This window comes from Ruditapes philippinarum, unplaced genomic scaffold (assembly GCF_026571515.1).
Source record: "Ruditapes philippinarum isolate M1 unplaced genomic scaffold, ASM2657151v2 ctg4552_1_1_1_1, whole genome shotgun sequence".
NCBI classification, from domain to species: Eukaryota; Metazoa; Mollusca; class Bivalvia; order Venerida; family Veneridae; genus Ruditapes; species Ruditapes philippinarum.
Genome location: NW_026856059.1, coordinates 1 through 18,743, shown reverse-complemented (window position 1 = coordinate 18,743; position 18,743 = coordinate 1). Strand labels below are relative to the sequence as shown.

The 18,743-nt window shown below is 32.6% G+C and overlaps 1 protein-coding gene across 1 annotated transcript in view; it reads right to left on the bottom strand.

Moving 5' to 3' along the window:
- The window catches only part of LOC132745282 (calpain-5-like), a 34,133-nt gene extending 22,913 nt beyond the window's left edge, over positions 1-11,220 (bottom strand). The window contains exons 1-5 of the mRNA XM_060734157.1: positions 11,052-11,220; positions 5,546-6,080; positions 4,626-4,757; positions 3,799-3,857; positions 1,186-1,317 (exon numbers count right to left, since the gene is read on the bottom strand). Of these exons, the coding sequence (XP_060590140.1) occupies positions 1,186-1,317; positions 3,799-3,857; positions 4,626-4,757; positions 5,546-6,079 (857 nt within the window). The 5' untranslated portion in view covers position 6,080; positions 11,052-11,220. The remainder of the gene's footprint in view (positions 1-1,185; positions 1,318-3,798; positions 3,858-4,625; positions 4,758-5,545; positions 6,081-11,051) is intronic.
- Between the last annotated feature and the right edge of the window lie 7,523 nt (positions 11,221-18,743).

Genomic DNA, 18,743 nt, shown 5'->3' with positions numbered 1-18,743 from the left:
CTCTGCCTTGCCTAATTTTTGAATTATTCCCCTTTGTTTATTTTTACACTTTGAACTTTGTCCGGGACATAACTCTAAAAGTATAAGAGGTATCAACATGAAAATTTGTAGGTAGATAGATCTCATTGAGTAGGTGTGCAGAGTACAAGAACCGTAACTCTGCCTTGCCTAATTTTGAATTACCCCCTTTGTTTATTTTACACTGTGAACTTTGTCCGGGACATAACTCTCAAACTATAAGAGGTTTGAACATGAAACTTTGTAGGTAGATAGATTTCATTGAGTAGGTTTGCAGTGCACAAGAACCGTAACTCAGTCTTGCCTATTTTTTAATTATTGCCCTTTGTTCACTTTGACACTTTCAACTTTGTCCAGGACATATCTCTAAAAATATAAGAGGTATCAACATGAAACTTTGTAGGTAGATATATCCATTTAGTAGGTTTGTAGTGCACAAGAACTGTAACTCTGTCTTGCCTAATTTTGAAGTTATTGCCCATTGTTCATTTTGACACTTTTAACTTTGTCCAGGACATTACTCTAACATTATAAGAGATATCAACGTGAAACTTTGTAGATAGATAGGTCTCATTGGGCAAAAGTGCAGTGCTAAGGAATCATTACTCTGCCTTGCCTTATTTTGAAGTTATTGCCCTTTGTTAATTTTACTTTTTGACTTTTGTCCGGGACATAACTTTAAAACTATTAGAGATATCAACATGAAACTTTGTAGGTAGCTAGATATCATTGGATAGAACTGCAATGCTTAAAGAACCTAAACAAAGCCTTGTCTAATTTCGGAGTTATTGCCCTTTGTTCATTTTAACACTTTGAATTTTACCCGGGACATAACTCTGAAACTATAAGAGATATCATCAGGAAGCTTTATAGATAGATAGATAGATCTCATTGAATAGAAGTGCAGTTAAAAAAAACATAACTCCGCCTTGCCTAATTTTGGAGTTTTTGCCCTTTGTTCATTTCTTTATACTTTCCTGTGTCCAAAACCTTCTCGGGGAGCATCACCCGGTTCAACCGGTTCTTGTTTATTCTATTTTCGTCCAATCCTATCAAATGCATTTGAAATTAATCTACCGACGTTCTGAATAACATTACATACAAATCCTGTGGCCGATCAAAAATTGCATGTAAAATAAGGAATATAGTGACATAAGAACCAGTCACCTTGCGAAAGCCTTTTCCAGCAAGGCAGGCCACATTTCCTGTTTATCCTCTGCAGACTTGGCGCCCCATAACATATCACCGTGAACTACTGGCAGGAAATCATCAATGAATACGGTTTCCCATTCACCAAATCTGTTTGATAAAAATAAATTACCAATCATCAAAGTCTAGAAACACAGATAAAACCCTCATCCACCAAACGTTTTACATCACATCAAGTTTAGTGTAAACTTTCCGTCAGGATTGATTTACAATATCCTAGGAAGACTTAAAAATCTTTTGTATCTTCTAAGGCTCGTATTCAGAATCGATACTAACACTCACACTCAATGAGTTAATCCCATAAAATTGCCTAACGGTTAAGACAATCCTCACCTTTCAGTAAAGTGGTATTCAGATTATAAAGTAAGTGTCGAGTAAACTCAGGAAAGTTGAGAATCTGTGAGATTAGGAGGGGGCTACCTTAAGGTGTCCTCAATAAAATAATACTGAATACCACTTAGATTAGAGTGTTGATTTTGAATAAATTTCGTCCCATATACATTTAAGAGCATCAAATACGCGAACTTACAGTATTTTAGAAAATAAATATTGAAAAACAGATACTAAGGAATAGAGATAACCCCATTAAATTTATGTCAGAAGTTGAATTTTATCAAAAATTAATTTATTTTCAAAGGGATGTACCCAGTGTGATACAACTAGTATGAACTATTAAGAGGGTATTCAGCTCGCGGGATACCAGTACTTATGCCAAAAAGAAATTAATTTATATGATTTCAAATATTTCCTTTTATCCATGAAAATTACTGTTCCAGTGTTTGTCAATGTGACCATCGATGATTCTGGACTCAAGTCCTCGGATGATTTGTCGTATGCTTCTAAATATAGGCATATGTATAACAGTTAGATACAAGTTATATCACCCTGTTTGAATTTTGGGATTGACATAGAATTCCCAATCTATATATTTTTGAAGATATTTCAAAGGAAAATGACAGGAAAATATCGTCATGGCGTCATGAATAACCATGGCATAAAGTTAGCGTTAACGTCTGAGCATTTTAATTAAAAAACAACAATCAAAATCCACGAAGCAAAACAATGTCTTGAACATTTGTTTAGCATGATTTATGTAAAATACACTTTACTAAACGAGTATGGTGTTTCATTACTAAGATCCAGTTTGTAACTGTAACTGTAATAACAGCTGAATAATGATTTACCGCTTTAGCCGTTAGGTATTCCAGCATCACAATCAAACAGGGTTGTTTTGTTTGTTTGTTTTTGTTGTTTTTTGGGGAAATTATATACAAAATCATTGAATTTGATTCAAGAAATTAAAAAGATTAGGATTATATATTTGCAAATACCAACAACAGTCTTGTTAAAAGCACTTCATGCCTCTTTCTATTTTAATTCTTTAAAAAAAATAATTAAAAACTATTTAAAGTTACACTGAACGTGCAGTAATGTGTTATGATGGTAGAAAAATGTAAACAATGCAGTATTTTGACTTCAATATAAAGTGATAATGCTAAATGATTATACCCTTTGCAAAAGTTGAAATTTTGAGAAATAAAATTGATAGAATTTCTGAGGCATAATGGGGCTTTAAAACGTCATAAGATGATTAAATAAGGGAAACATAATTGTGTATTGCAAAATAAATTCATTGACATAAAAAATTAGATGGTACTTTCTACATAAAATTAACTGTATTGAAATGTATTTTTTCAGTTCTAAATGCCTGTCATAAGCCTTTCACTACTTTCTTTAGCTTTATGTTTTTTTCGTCCTGTCTTTTCCAAAATTGCGTTGCTATTCTGACATTTACTACTTGAAAACTATTAAATTTATACTCTTTAAATTTCTCCTCATGCTTTTGTTTCATCGAACATATAATTATTTAAAATCGTTTTTTTTTCTTTTCTTTTAAATTAAGATTTTTAATAGTTAATTCTTTAACAATATTGTTCCACTCCGGTGAAATACACTCTTTAAAACGACATGCTTACACTGACTGACGCCGTTAATAGTCCCGTTATATACTTTAACCGACTTTCGCAAGTCTGGTCTGTTTTCGTTAGATTCACTAGTACTAAACTTGAACAATAATGTTTAAAGTTAGGTAAAAATTTAAAAAAAAATAAAAGAAATAAACAACAAATATGATTATTTAAATTGTTAATACTAGTAATACTAGTAGTTTTTATAGAATATACAAAACATTGTCTTCATTTTAGCTTAAAACATTAAAGCATAAATTTGATAACATTTAGGAATGGTTCTGAGTTACCTAACAATTAAAGGTCATGGACAATATCTGAGAAGACGGGTGTATTTCAAGGTACTTTACAGTGTACATTTGTATCATACAATCACGCGTTACTCCTAGTCAGACAGTGGTTTGGCTACATATGTAGGATCTAATAATAATGACCATTGTAGTATATTGAGATTTTCAGAATATGTACCTATCTGATGAAGATGACTTTTCATTACACATTTGCTGATTTCTGACTTATTAATAGATGGATAGTGTTTGCCCTCTAGTCTTGTTAACATTAATAACACAAAAGTTTAAAATGAGTTTTGAAAATTTAAGCTCACCTCCAGAAATTACAATAAAAATAGCCGCCTTTGGGGTTCCATGCATCCATAGGCACAACCTGCAATTATTTCAACTTCCATGATTATCAGATTACCACGCTCAATCTTATTACAAATATTTACTGTAAACTCTTAAAATTTTCCGCACTATAACATTTCGTTTTAATTCACCATTTCCAATCTCTGGTAATACCGTTTTCTATTTTATATTGGAATTATCGGACTTTAAGAGTCACAACTAGTTTATATATAAATTTGACAATTCTTGTTGTAGTAGCTTAAATAAAAAAAAAGAAATTAAACAGAAAAATGAACCTGCCCTTGATGATTATATGAGAACAAATTTGATACTTTGAGGCAACTTGTAACAGTATCTAAGTCCTTACCATTACAAGTGTTTAATATATTATTTTTAAACAACTGTCTGTTTTTAATGCATTTTATGACAACTTTTTAGTTGTTGTCGATTGATATAAGTTCGCTTAGAACACTAAGAAAATTTAATAATATTTCTGAAATAGCGCACAGCTGTGAGGACCTCATACATTAGTTAGCCCGGAAACACTTTACAGACCGAAGCTGAAGGCTAAGGTCCGTTCAACTTTTGCGGGCTTACTGAGAAGTCACTATAATGAAAAGGGGTACAAAATATTGTGCGCTATTTTTATATTATATCGCACTTTTCCAGAATAAACCGTGGAAGGAAATCGGTTATATGCAGCTAAATTTTAGCGGTCCGACAAAAACATAATAGTGCCTGCCAAGATGGTCTAAGTAATGTCAATATGACATTATATATCAAACTAAAATACAATTTTCTGGCTTACCCTGTGAAATAATTTGGGTCTATCAGCTAACATGGCGACTATAGATAGGAACCAACAAGTACCAGCACTTCCTTGGCCTATATCATAGCGTGTGGTTCCCTCCGAAAATAGGACAGGTGCGTCTCGGAACTCCTGTAAAAAAGTTATAAAATTTCACTGTCGCTGATACATTATATTTTGTACAACTATATAATTGAATGTATATGAATTTTTCCTGACAAAAAATGTACCATAAATAAACAAGAGTTTACCAGTATACTCGGAAAAATCAATATAATATATTTGTTCAAATACAACATTTTTCAAAGTTCATGCTAATCTACAACGATTTTATCTAGTAAAAAAATATATAAACGTTTAATATTCCACAGCATCATTGTTAAAACTAAAAGAGACTAATTTTGTTTTAATCAATTACACGGGGTCTCTTAACTGGTCACAAAAGAACAGAAATGTACATTGTATGTTTATTAACTATTGAGCGAAGGGTGGTCCACATGGCTCTCATTCTACAACAACAACAAGAAACGTATTCCATTATTTTATTCTTATTTGAGTTTTCAAATGATTAGTATAGCTTTTGTACCGAACTATTTCTAATTAAAAAATACATAATCTCTAGTGTTTAAAAGTAACATTGGAAGTGAATCTTTAAAAAAATCAGGCAGTAATGCCACTGGTCCGCTGCAGCCTGTCTTCGTCGTATATAGTATTTCAGTATTAGAAATTGGTGAATTTTCGCCGATTGACAAAGTGATAAGCTACGTACTTGAAAAGACAGTGTTGCATTAAAAATTTAGGACAGATCAGAATCTTATATTTTCTGGACTGTTACACTGACTACCCTTTTCTCAAAGCACGCAAAGCGGCGAAATACAAATTTTAAATGATTGGAATGTTTAGTGTGAAAATACGCATACGTGTGGTCTCTTCCATTCAACTGTTTCCCCTTCAATCGCAACTTCTGGACCAAAATCTCTATCAACAAATGGTGTTTCAGTCGGGGGGTCTGAAAAGTCTTTGTCCATCTCTTCCGGGTTCGGTCGAAAATCAATAGGATCACATTCAAAAATACCGCTGTCATTTTGTCTATAACCGCTCTTACCCTCTTTGTGTTTTTCTTGGGATGGCGGAGGTGGTGGTGTAGGTTCTCGAGGAGGCGGTGTTGGCTCTCGAGGAGGTGGAGTCGGTTCCCGAGGCGGCGGAGTTGGCTCTCGAGGAGGGGGAGTCGGTTCCCGTGGAGGCGGAGTTGGTTCCCGAGGAGGCGGAGTTGGTTCTCGAGGAGGTGGAGTCGGTTCACGTGGAGGCGGAGTTGGTTCTCGAGGAGGTGGGGTTGGTTCCCGAGGAGGTGGGGTCGGCTCCCGAGGAGTTGGAGTCGGCTGACGGGGTGTAGGACTTCTCTTCTGCTCTTCGTGTCTAGGCGGGGCAGTGTCCGTACTACTTCCACAACCCATTCTGAAAATTAAAGAAGTCTTTTTAGTCTATTCTTATTTTATTCTTTTTTTATTTATTTTTTATTTACTTATCTCATGCATTGGATTTTCAAACTGTAAGTTATCGTTTCATATACTTCTATTGCTTATGCCTTTTCACTTTTGTTTCAAACGCTAACCCCAGATAAAATGAACCAATACCAGCTAATGCTGTCGTAAGCTTCATTGATGCTTTTTATAATCATTGATCATATTTGACATATTTTCACATAATAAGTATAGGTTAGAGTGCATATTGGGTGTTCTTCGTAAACAAGAAAGCTAAAAAGGAGCGGAGCTTGCGAAGCGACTGTAGCTTTCTTATTTACGAAGAACATCCAATATGCACTCTAACCGGCTCTAGTGCTCCGCCCACTTGAGTTTTATAATATAAAACGTCCAGTTTATATAAAATCTGTTCTATTAAGATTTGTAACCTGAAAATTTGAAAAATCCTCGTCGGTGATTGGCTTAAAAAAATTAGCGAGCACTATATTATTAAAGTTTTAAGGCGTTTGAAGCTGAGTTCCACACTTCAAGTGTCTGTAGGACTCGACTTCGCCTCGTACAATATGTTATCTATTCTAGAAATATGTCTTCTTACGTCTTCAAGAAAACACATTTGAAGATCCATTACATACATTAGTTTGAAGTTAAGATAAGGTTGTGATTACACTTGGCTGACATCACTGTCATTTTATTTTAAAAAGAAAGCCAAAAAGTTCTTTTATTTTTGTTCTAATTTTGATTCATACTCGGTATAGGTTTGAATGAAGAATTTATTTTAAAGTACATGTATAATTCAGCCGTCTGTTAAGACATATATTGGATAGGTACGTACTATCACATTTACTAATCACCTGTTTTGATTTTGTTTCATTGAACAATACTCGTAGTTTTTAAGTCCACAGTAATGATTGCAGAACAATTAAAAACATGTTTACATGTCCATGTTTTAATGTTAATTTAAATGATATAACACATGCAGAAACAGGACACCAGAGAATTCTTTTATCACACTCGAGTGAGATTTGGAATGACGTATAGGTGTCGTTATTTCAATTACGTAATGGTTAAATGTGTATTTTTAATCTTACACGGTTCAGACTTGTATCCGCCTCTAAAGGATCACACTCGGTTCTACAAATCGTATAACATCGGCTCTGTCCGTATACTTCGGCTCTTTCCGTAAACTTCTTCATCGAAGCATAATAGTCGAGAAGATCGGATTGTTGGCAGTACCTCGCTTCCTGAGATACTGTTACACGCTAGCGGTCCTGGCGTCCGGATGACCTTGGTATTGTATAATACAATATGCTATAGACAATGTAGTGTCCGAATGACTGAGTGTGTGAGTGCTCGACCTTGATACCAGCTCCACTTATTATGAATATGTTACGCGCTAGCGATCCTGGCGTCCGGATGGCCTTGGTATTGTAAAATACAATATGCTATAGACAATGTAGTGTCCGGATGACTGAGTGTGTGAGTGCTCGACCTTGATACCAGCTCCACTTATACTGCTCAGTTCACCAGGCTGGTTATCCCAACGCTCTGAATCCCTCGCAATATTGTCAGGATACAGGACTTAGGCTTCAGGGTGAAGGGCAAACAAATGGGCTATGGACTTTAGTATTCAATAAAGGGGGGTCTCAACCAGCATGGGTAAATAAGAATTAAAATCTATTTTTGTACACAATGACAAAAGACAAGTGATAAAGTATAATCAATTTAATTTTCTGTTAAATCTAAAGCAATCAGAACATGCTCATAAATTAATAACAAAGTTTCATGTTTTAACAACTTAATTACCACTCATGTAATTATCTACCAACCTATGTTTACTGAATGCTAAACCCTTGTGCAAGCATATGTATATCTTATAATTTACTCTTCACCGTATATAGGACTTACAATGGCAATGTAATAAATGATTTAAAACGCACAAGTTTATTTAAAGATATTTAGAAAAACTATTTTTACTTATCAATGAGAAATCTACAAAATATTATAAGATTTCTCTTAAAAAAAATTTCTTTGAAGATATAAAATCGTTTATTAAACCAAGAAAAATGTACTATTAATGATTTTTGTCTAGTGTCTATTCGCTATTCTGTTAAGTCACACTAACCTTTTAGAAAAATAAATGCTTTAAATTGTTCTAAAAATATAGCTACTAGAGTAACGGGTGCCCAGGCCGAAAAAATATCTGAAGACCCAGAACGCAGCAAGATGTCTGGTATTTATACAAAAGTGAGTGCTACCGATGTAGAAACAAAATGAAGCACAAATGCATCACTCTTGTAGCATAAAACAAGAACACATCAATGCAGCATTAATGACGTAGCAAAAGCGCGCATCTACTACAGCAGTGATGCGAACTTAAAATTATGAATAATCATACCGAGTAGACACTATAACTAAATACAGAAATGTAAGACAAAACTAATTACGTGATAATGACGTTTTCTACAGTTTAACAAACTTGCCATAGCTATACATATACTCAAATCAAGACAGCGTAAACAATAAGGAAAAATATCCTTAGCGCACCGGCGTCCGTAGCAATACAACCGGAAGTTGTCATAACAAAATGGCCGCCTCCTGTACAATAACAATGTGCAAGTGCTTACAAATTAAATCAACAAGTAAAATGGTTTCCTGCGGGGGACATGTTTATTGATATTAAGATATTTCATTGAACTTTTTTAACATTGTTTGTGTGTGTGTGTGGGGGGGGGGGATAAATAAAAGTTTGTTTCAGGAATATAGTTGACAATAGTCGATCAGTATAGAAGAAGGTCTTTGGAAACTGGTGACCGTTAAAGACCAGAGAAGGTCGAACATTAACAATTATTTCTTTTTAAGAAAATGATTGAATAGGCCTACCATTTTATGAATAATTCCGAGCAAACAAAGAATAAAGTTAACACACAAGTTTACGCAGAAAATATCTCTATTTATTATGGCAGATGCCACTTCGAATATTTTAACTTTGTAGATGTTCAGTATAAACAATTTATTGATTGTAAAATTTGAGATTGATTTTAAAGAAACATTGATAATTTTCCAACACATCATTCAAGTTTTTTCCACCTCAAACGGAAAAATAATTATAGAAAATTAGAAATATCACGTAATAGTTTTTTGTTCTTAATTAGGTGTAATTCGGACTACATGTAATTCCCTAGAGGTAAATCCGTAACGTACCGGCAAACGGTATTTAGCTAGGTTTTCGAAAAGGTCAATTAACCAATCATGTAAGGTTTACAGATCACATGCTCCTCCATGTACCGAAAACAGGTCACGTGCTCCTCCATGCCTCAAAAGTTAAACCCGTACCAATACCCTGCGGTCTTCAGACAGCAGGGAATAAATTTGGAAGGTTTAACATGGATTTTAAACAAGTTACTTCACACAATAAAAGAAAACATGTGTTATTAACGATTTAAACTGTATTTATCACAAAAACTTCACGGACTAGGATAAACGGAGCAGCAAAAGTGAAAATACAAACTGTTTGTTTACATTTTGAACGGACAGTGCGATGCAAAAACTAAGAAATCCTGGCAAAACGCATATATAAGGCAAGTTGAGCTGAATATTTAAACAGTCCAACTGTCTTGATTTATACGGGAAGCCAGTGAAAGCTGCAAAACTATTTATTGATACAAAAAGAAAAAATAACAAAAGAACACTGAATAGATGCAAATCAACAGTTAAGCATCAGTTATCACTAAATACCGGGGCACTACAATACTATCTAAGTAAAATCCACTCGTATCAAATATAATTTCCAGATAATGATACTTCGTAATTGGACCACCTCGACTATTATGCAAAAATGATCTCGGACTTAACCACGTGTTTTTAAGTAAACAAATATTAAGTGTGTAATCATTGATATTGTATAGTGTTGACATTTAAAGAAAAATAAAGAATATTTTGGTGAAATTAAATTGAAATTATGCCTGGCAACTATAACCGATTCAAATATAGTTCATATAATCAATCCCGAAGTAATGTCAACACATATTGTACTTTAAACATATCATACAAATGGATTTTATGTACAATATTTTATGATTCATTTCTACATGTTGCTTCAGTATTGAATGATTAAAAATTAAAAGCTCGATTTATTTTATTTCTTTTATCGCTTGCGAATCATATTGCCAATATAACTTTACAAATAAGAACAAAGGAACTTATTCATAGTTTAGAAACTTATTTATGTATTTTACTAATGGGCACGATATACATTCAATGTGTAACGGATCAACGACTTATTAAAGATTTCATTAACGTTACTGTTCAGCTTAAAGAGTGAATTACAATATATGATATTCAACCATTAATTTTTAAAAAGAAAACACATTTTTCAACTTGCTTTTATTGTCAGAGATAAACATAATATTCACCGACCAAACACGCCACGCGTTTCAAATGTAAATTTCGTGTATATTTTATAAATTAATAGAGTCATTTTAAAAATTTATACATCTCCTATATCTAGTAATGGTTAAACAATACAATTCGAATCCTGTGTTAAGTAAAGTATTGTTGACTCACTCACTATTTAGGAATGGCTTATCAATTCGAGCCATATTGGGGCTACTCATGCCGTTCAGCAATTAAAATCGAACTCAAGGTAGCCGTTTCGAGCTTTGTTACTCCGAGGGAGACCCTTGAACACAGGAGGCAATATAAATTATATCTTAAAGTATGGAAATGCATACTGCTGATATACATGTGTGCAGATTATGTTCAACCGTAATTATTATTTTAACCTGTATCAATGTAGAACACGGGAGAGAATATATATATATATCATTCACTAAAAGTGTACAAGATACAAAAAAAGAGTAACTCAACATATTTAATCTTTAATTTAAAACTTATATATTAATGAAAACATGAAAACATATGTACTGTTTTAATATAACAACATTACCTTCCGGCTTGTTCTGTATATGTTTAAATCCTTACAGTTAATTAAGAATCAGCAGTTGTTCGTATCCTGTTTTATATTGCACGTATATATCTTTTCAACAAAACATAAACAAATCGTGATTTTCACGACCCGCATTTACATTTTTTTTAAATATGACGACATATTTAAACGTTTATATAGTTAATCCATTTCCCAATAAATAACAAGGTTATTATTCAAATGTCAGTAAAAGCTCTAAGCAACATGACAAATAGTCTAAACTTTCAAGTAGCCGACAAATATCGGATTTTCACCCGGCTCAAGGGAGATAATGTTTATGTCACTTTTACTAGCTTATAGGGCAGAATTACCTGTTACTTTGTTACACGGTTAACATATATATATATATATACCTACAATTACACATTGCATTTTAATAGATATATAGTTGGATTCCATTTTTCAAATGAAGATCGCGCTCTTTTACCAATTCATTCAGGGTATAAGACTCTCATATCCCTTAGTACACTCACTACTCGAAATCTTGTCAACACCAAGCACTTTTCTATATTGTAATAAAAACGATTTCTATTTCTACAAACTAAAAAGCTTAGATATACAAGATAGTATATTTACATACCTTGATATTTAAATATTATAAAGAGGTTTAATGAGGTACGCATAGACTGGAGATTTATTATCACAGTCTTATTTGAGCCATTTTTTAAACTTCTTTTTCATGAATTCAATTAGTTTGTAATCTTTGTTCTCCTTTAAATACATTGAACTTAACGGTTCTTAAATACTGCCTCTTAAAACTGCTAACCAGTTCAATTATTTGTAAGATTTAATATCTTTCTATACTTGAACTATAAAGCTATAAAGATAATATAATAATATTATTATTACGTGATAATGTCATGGAAATGGTATGAATATCTGATTGGTAAAACGGAACAGATATGATAGTTATATGAACGTGACATGACAGTTATATGAAAGTAGAACCAAAGTTATATGAAAGTGACATGGCAGTTATATGAAAGTAGAATTAAAGTTATATGAAAGTGACATGGCAGTTATATGAAAGTGGCATGGCAGTTATATGAAAGTGGCGTCAAAATTATATGAAAGTAACACGATAGTTGTATGAAAGTTACATGAAAGTATCATAGTTATATGAAAGTGGCACGGCAGTGATATGGCAGTAACATGATAGTTGTATGAAATTTGCACAAAAGTGATATGAAAATGACATAATAGTTATATGAAAGTATTATGACAGAAATATGAACAAAAACATGACAATAATATGAGAGAGATTTGCATTATAGTTATATGAAAGTGGAATGATAGTTATATGAAAGTGGAATGATAGTTATATGAAAGTGGAATGATAGTTATATGAAAGTCATATAGTTGCTTGAATGACATGACATGATAGTTGCCTGAAATCATATGATAGTTGCATAAAAATGACATGATGGTAATATCAACGTAACATGAATGTTAATATGAAAGTTGTATGACAATAATAAGAGACTGGCATGATGAAAGTGAAATGATATAGAGGATATTTGTTTAGTTCAGTGTAAGATCGGAATATATTTCACCGAGTGAGCACCAAAAGGTATATTTCACGAGTGGCGCAGCCATGAGTGAAATATGAACTTTTGGTGCTCACGAGGTGAAATATATTTCGATCTTACACTAAACTAAACAAATTTTCTTTTTATTACATGCTAAGAAACGTTTAAAAAGACATTTTATCCTAGTAATAAATGAAAAGCGCGCCAAATTCTAATACAACGTGACGTCATTTACGACGTCACGTCATTAAGTTGGTTTCCAGTACTGTGCACGCTGGTATTTCTCTGAGACAACGTAACGGGCTTAAATTCAAAACAGTGAAATTATCAAATTGATAATTTCACTATTTCAAACAGTGAAATTACCAGTTTATAAATCACTGATATATTTCTATAATCCATCGAAAAGCATGTAATAAAGTTGTTTAAAAATATCATCAGCGAATTTGAAATGTCACACAAAAAATATGCATATATCATAAAAATTTTAAAACTGACCGAATATGAAAATGACAACATGAATGTGACATAATAGTTAATTAAATGTGACATGATGGTTAATTGAATGTGACATGGTAGTTAATTGAATGTGACATGATAGTTAAATGAATGTGGAATGATAGTTTCATGAATGTGACATGATAGTTACATTAATGTGACATGATAGTTAATTGAATGTGGCATGATAGATAAATGAATGTGATATGATCGTTACACCAGTATGAAATGATATATGAAAATATCAAATTAAGAGTATTAAGAAACTGTCATGTAAGTAATGTGTTTGGCAAGAATAGCATTGTAATATGACTTTAAAATGATAACTGCATTACATATATAAAATCTATAAAAGTGACATGAAAATAATATGAAAGTTACATGATTATTACATATATATTTTCAGCCGGTTAAGTGAAGCGAATTAGGCGGTAAATAATTTCCTTTGGATTGGATAGATCTTTAGAATGTACCAATCAGAAGTTGTTTTGTTTAATTACGTATGCACGAGTTATTGTGCATTATAATTTGTAATTGAAAGTCATTCAGCTTTGGGTATCGATACTTTACAGTCGCATTAATTTTTAACATGGATTTAACGTGTTGATAAACAAAAGATCGGGGAAAACATGTATATACTTGGTATATAATATCATTAGCAGGTCCTCTATCAAAGTTGTTCAAATATTATCACTAGTGAATTGGCCCCAGGGTGTCAGGTTTTCCTTATATGTATATATAGTAAAACCTTAAAAAATCTCTCCTCTGAATATACAAAGGCTAGACATTAAATATTTGGCATGAAAACTTCACTTGTGTGGTAGTCAAAATTGGCTCCGCCAGATGGTCTTATGTTTTCCTTATATGTATGTAGTAAAAACAATGGCTCGCATTTTTTCCAGTGTGTGTGTTTGGCATGTAACTTTTCTAAAGTCTTATTCAATTCCGCATTTTTATAGACTTGTATATATAGTAATAGAAAATTACAGTGAAGACTCCATTTTACTATTTCAGTATTGTATACTGTAGATAATTGACAGGTGTTTCGCAAACTGATTTCTATATTGCTCTTTAGTTTTGCAAACCATATTGTCTAGCATCTTAACTTCCTGGCAAAATACAGCCATAGTCTGTAGGAACGAAACCTTTTCATTGTCCTATTAATAACCAGAAATGAAATAAGCCTAAGTTTTTGTAACGTGTAAAGGACATTGACCTTAGCCAGAAGATGTCTTCTATTGATTTTGAGGTCAGTAGATTAAAATCAACATGGACTTGATGACACAAAAAGAGACCGTATTATCAAGCAATGTATACCTCAGTGCTTGCAGTACTTTGATTTAGAATATAATCTAGAGCACTTTATCAAACTGCACTAAATCAAATATCTTTTAACGTCCGGCGGGTTTTCTATCTATAAAATATCTATCAATTAATAAAAACACAAATATATGTTGTATTCACATGAAAATGAAGCCGCGTAAGAAAATTCCAGTAAAATGTGTTTTTTAATACATTCCCGCGTTTTGGGGCACACAAAAGTTATACCAATAGATGTGGAATTCTTTTCGGTATAATTCGTGTTATTTGGAGTGTATGCATGAACAGGACTGTACGTGTGATTATCACGGCTCTACTTCCAACCGTGTTATTATAACGCGGCGTGGTAATAAAGCAAATTGTACAAATAGTAGTATTCTAAAACAAAAATACCATTAAATGTAAAGCTATTTTTTTAAAAGAAAAAGATTTATCATTCGGATAAAACTGATATAAAGTCGTGCGAGTGATTATCACGGCACTAACTATAACCGTGTCTTTATTACGCCGCCACATTATAATCACACGAGTGGTTTTGCGTAATTTTCACACGGTCTTAACTAGAACAGATTCACTTTATAAATTGTTAAAACTATTGAACACAGATAAATTCAAATTGCCATATTCGACCTCAGTTTCACGGTTAACGTTGCTTGAATAATCAGCAACCCCTCGACCCTTAATATCTACATGTATTATTAATATCCTTTAGTATTTATCGGTAATGTTCAATTTATAAAAAAGAGTGGAGCAGTGTTTTATTTTTTATGCATTTTTTATATTTAATGCTACATATTTATCAATTACTGTTCAATCACCATAATAACAGTCAGTGTTTTGAGAGGGCAATCTAAATAGAAAGCCAAATTTTTTGTTGGAAAGAGCCACCTACTTCGAAGTTGCAGCCTCATATGTTCAGACCACTATCAAACTTAATTGGGAGTGTGTACGTTGACATTTTCTAGACAGTATGTGTACGTTGACATTTCTGTAAGTTGGTCAATTTTTAAATAAATACAAAAAAATGAACCAGTTCTTTTTACATTAAAACATTCTCTAATATATTTTAAGACCTGAAATTTTACTTAGAACTGACATGCGTATCGTTCATTTAGTTTTCATCAACACTTTTACACATTAGTGTGTACGTTGTCATCGACAATTTGCAAATATTGTTTGAATGTTCTCATAAAATACAAAACGTTAGACAAAACTAAAAACATTTTGGAAAGCATCGGAACTGCCGCGGTCGGTAGGCTATGTAGCATAATTTAAATCGGCTGGACAAAAAAATAATCACTAAAAAACTTTCCTCAGCCGAGCTATTTTGGCCGTGTACGTTGACTTTTGTGGTCACATGACCAAAGTTGCTTACCCACGGTGAAGAGTGTCAAGGTAGCAGTTTTAAAACGTGATTATTTTCTTGACACTTAAAGGTCAGGTAGGGGAGACGGGTGTTGCGGTGGGTGATTGATGACGTCACATTTTGTACAACAGACGAACTTTTCTACCAATTACCAAATAAATATTTTCTAATCTAAAAACAGATAATACATATTTTTAAAAAATTAAGGAAACCCTAGCTAGTGGTAATAAACATTTTTAATCTTGTACAATATTGTAAATTAGGTCTATAGAAACGTGTGCATTATGCTGATAACATAATATATGACTTAGTCAACATAATTATTTAAATTTGCATTTAATATATAAAAAACAATGTAAAATGAAGAGATGATGACTATACGACGATGGTGTTTCAGCGAACTGATAAAATGTAACCAAAATATGTCTATAACAAATATAAACAATATTCACAGGACGAGCCCAAACACAAACCAGTCTCACTGAGAGGTTGTACTTTGAAAAACGAAATAGTTAATAAGTTGTCGGTATTGTGGACTATTCTCTTTATAAAATTATGGCAATGATCAAGTTCATGATTAATTGAGAGTAAGGACATTAATCTTCGATTAACCATGTATCAAAGTAAGTCGTATACATTATGTATCTTCTTTACGTCTTCATTTGAATTAATTGCGCATGTTAACATATTTCAGGTTAAACAATTTAAGTAGATCTAACATTAAACATAATAAAGAGGAAACAATTCATGCATATTAGACAGATGTTTTTACTCTACATTTTCACCAGTGCTAGAAAGAAAACGTCGAGCAAAAAAAAAATGTATACCTCATGCAGAGTATGGTCGCGACCGTTCACAGTTACCATAAGCTAGGTTTTCGTATATCTAAGTTTAATTTAGTACACCAAACCCTTTTTTTAATGTGAAAATTACCGTTTTAGACGAATGTTTCTTCGGTATAAACAAAAGTTTCCCGACGAAATCCGTAACGTTTTCCATGACAGTTATCAGAAAAACTTCTGACAAGTTAATCCCCCGTGTAACAGTTCCTCTCCTGTGGTGTTATAATAAAGTAAATAAATTTGTGTAACGAATTTCTATCATTATTCACGTGACTTTTGATTAATGGACTCAGTATTGACTATAACCTTTCTCTTTTCAAATTACAGCCGGTCCGTAATGCATTGACTTGTCTTATATGATCTTAGATACTATGATGCCCTCATAGAAAGAACCCGGTATCTTGCCTACTCTATACTGAAACCTATCTTTACGCAGTAGATATGAGTGGAAAACATAACATGTATGTTGTTTTCACAACAATATCTAGTTGCTGCCAGATGCCTACAACGGTTGAGAGCGTTGAATCTCAGGAAAATGATATTAAATTACACATTACTTATTAAAGGCCCTTTATATCAGAAATGCTGTTATTCTTATTTCTGAGAATCGTTATTTAGTCCTGTTATAGTTTCCAGAATGTTAACTTTTTGACCAATTACCTGAATTATCTTTTACTTATGTTTCCTAATGGCAATTTGCACAGTAACAGTGATTCATTATTTGAGTCAGAATACTACTTTGTTTACATATGCTACTGTCATGGCAAATTCAAACTCCACATGCAGCATTTTTGCTTCGTATAATAAGCCTGTACAAAATCTTAAAGATTCATTTTGCCTCATTATGCCTCAGAAATGCTATCATTTGTATTTCTCAAAAACTTTTTATTTTGTTATATTATTACTAAATTTGGTTCTTTAGCTTTGTTGGCAATTGCTTTAAATACAGAGAATTATTATTTTGTATGGAAGTTAAAATAAAACTCTGTGTACAGTTAGCACGGCACATAACTCAATTTCATTGCTATTTTCTTCGCCTGTTAAACATGTATCATGTTCTAAATTTATTGTTAAAACTTTATTAAACACTTGTTTGCCATTTATAACGAATTACAAATATACACGGAATTTTGCGACATACTCTGCCTTTAAGCAATTACTTAATAATGGTCAAAGAAGCACCTTATGCCCCAGAAATTTAAATCCAACTTATATCATTAATGTTGGCCGTTATATCTATGCAATTCTGGGCCCTTCTGTGCCTTTAACATAAACCTTTCTCACGATAATATGTTTTCAATGTTTATGAACTTTATATCACCCTGGATTTATTATTACTGTATACTCATAAAAGTATGTGAGTATGATAATTTATAGGCTTGAAATACAAAATGAAAATAACAGAAAAAAAATGGAAAATTGGATATATACCTTGCACGATGTCCATTTTATAATGGCAATTGCGCGTGGCGTATAGTGTATTCAAAGAATATAAACTTTGAAATATTTTGAGGAAGCTTTTCAACATTACTTTAACTTTTGAGGTATACATTGAATTTATACAATTTGCATTAATAAACAAACATGTACAAGATGAGAGTCCGTGCGGAATTTCTTAATTAAAGGGCAATTACTAATTAAACAACTGGCAGATTGATAAGGATGCTAAGCCGGACCGTATATGTCACGGAGCGTATATCACACGTGTGGGACATATTCGGCCAAATTAATCACAGCTATCTACATGTGCCATATACGTTTCTACAATTTGGAAGTAAATGCCTGGTTGTATATGTCAAACATTTTACACAGTAAACTAACATCATCATCATCATCATCATCAACAACAACAACAACAATAACAACAACAACAAAAACGACAACAACAACAACAACAACAACATCATCATCATCATCATCAATATCATCAATGAAACATCATCATCGTCATCGTAAATCAGCAATATATTTGTTTTTATAAATTTGTCGACGCCGCCCTGCTTATCATTTTACCAATAAGATTTTTTTATTCATTTAAACATCTGTGATTGCATTAAATACATGTTGAGTATATATTCAAAAATGCAAATGGGTTGGG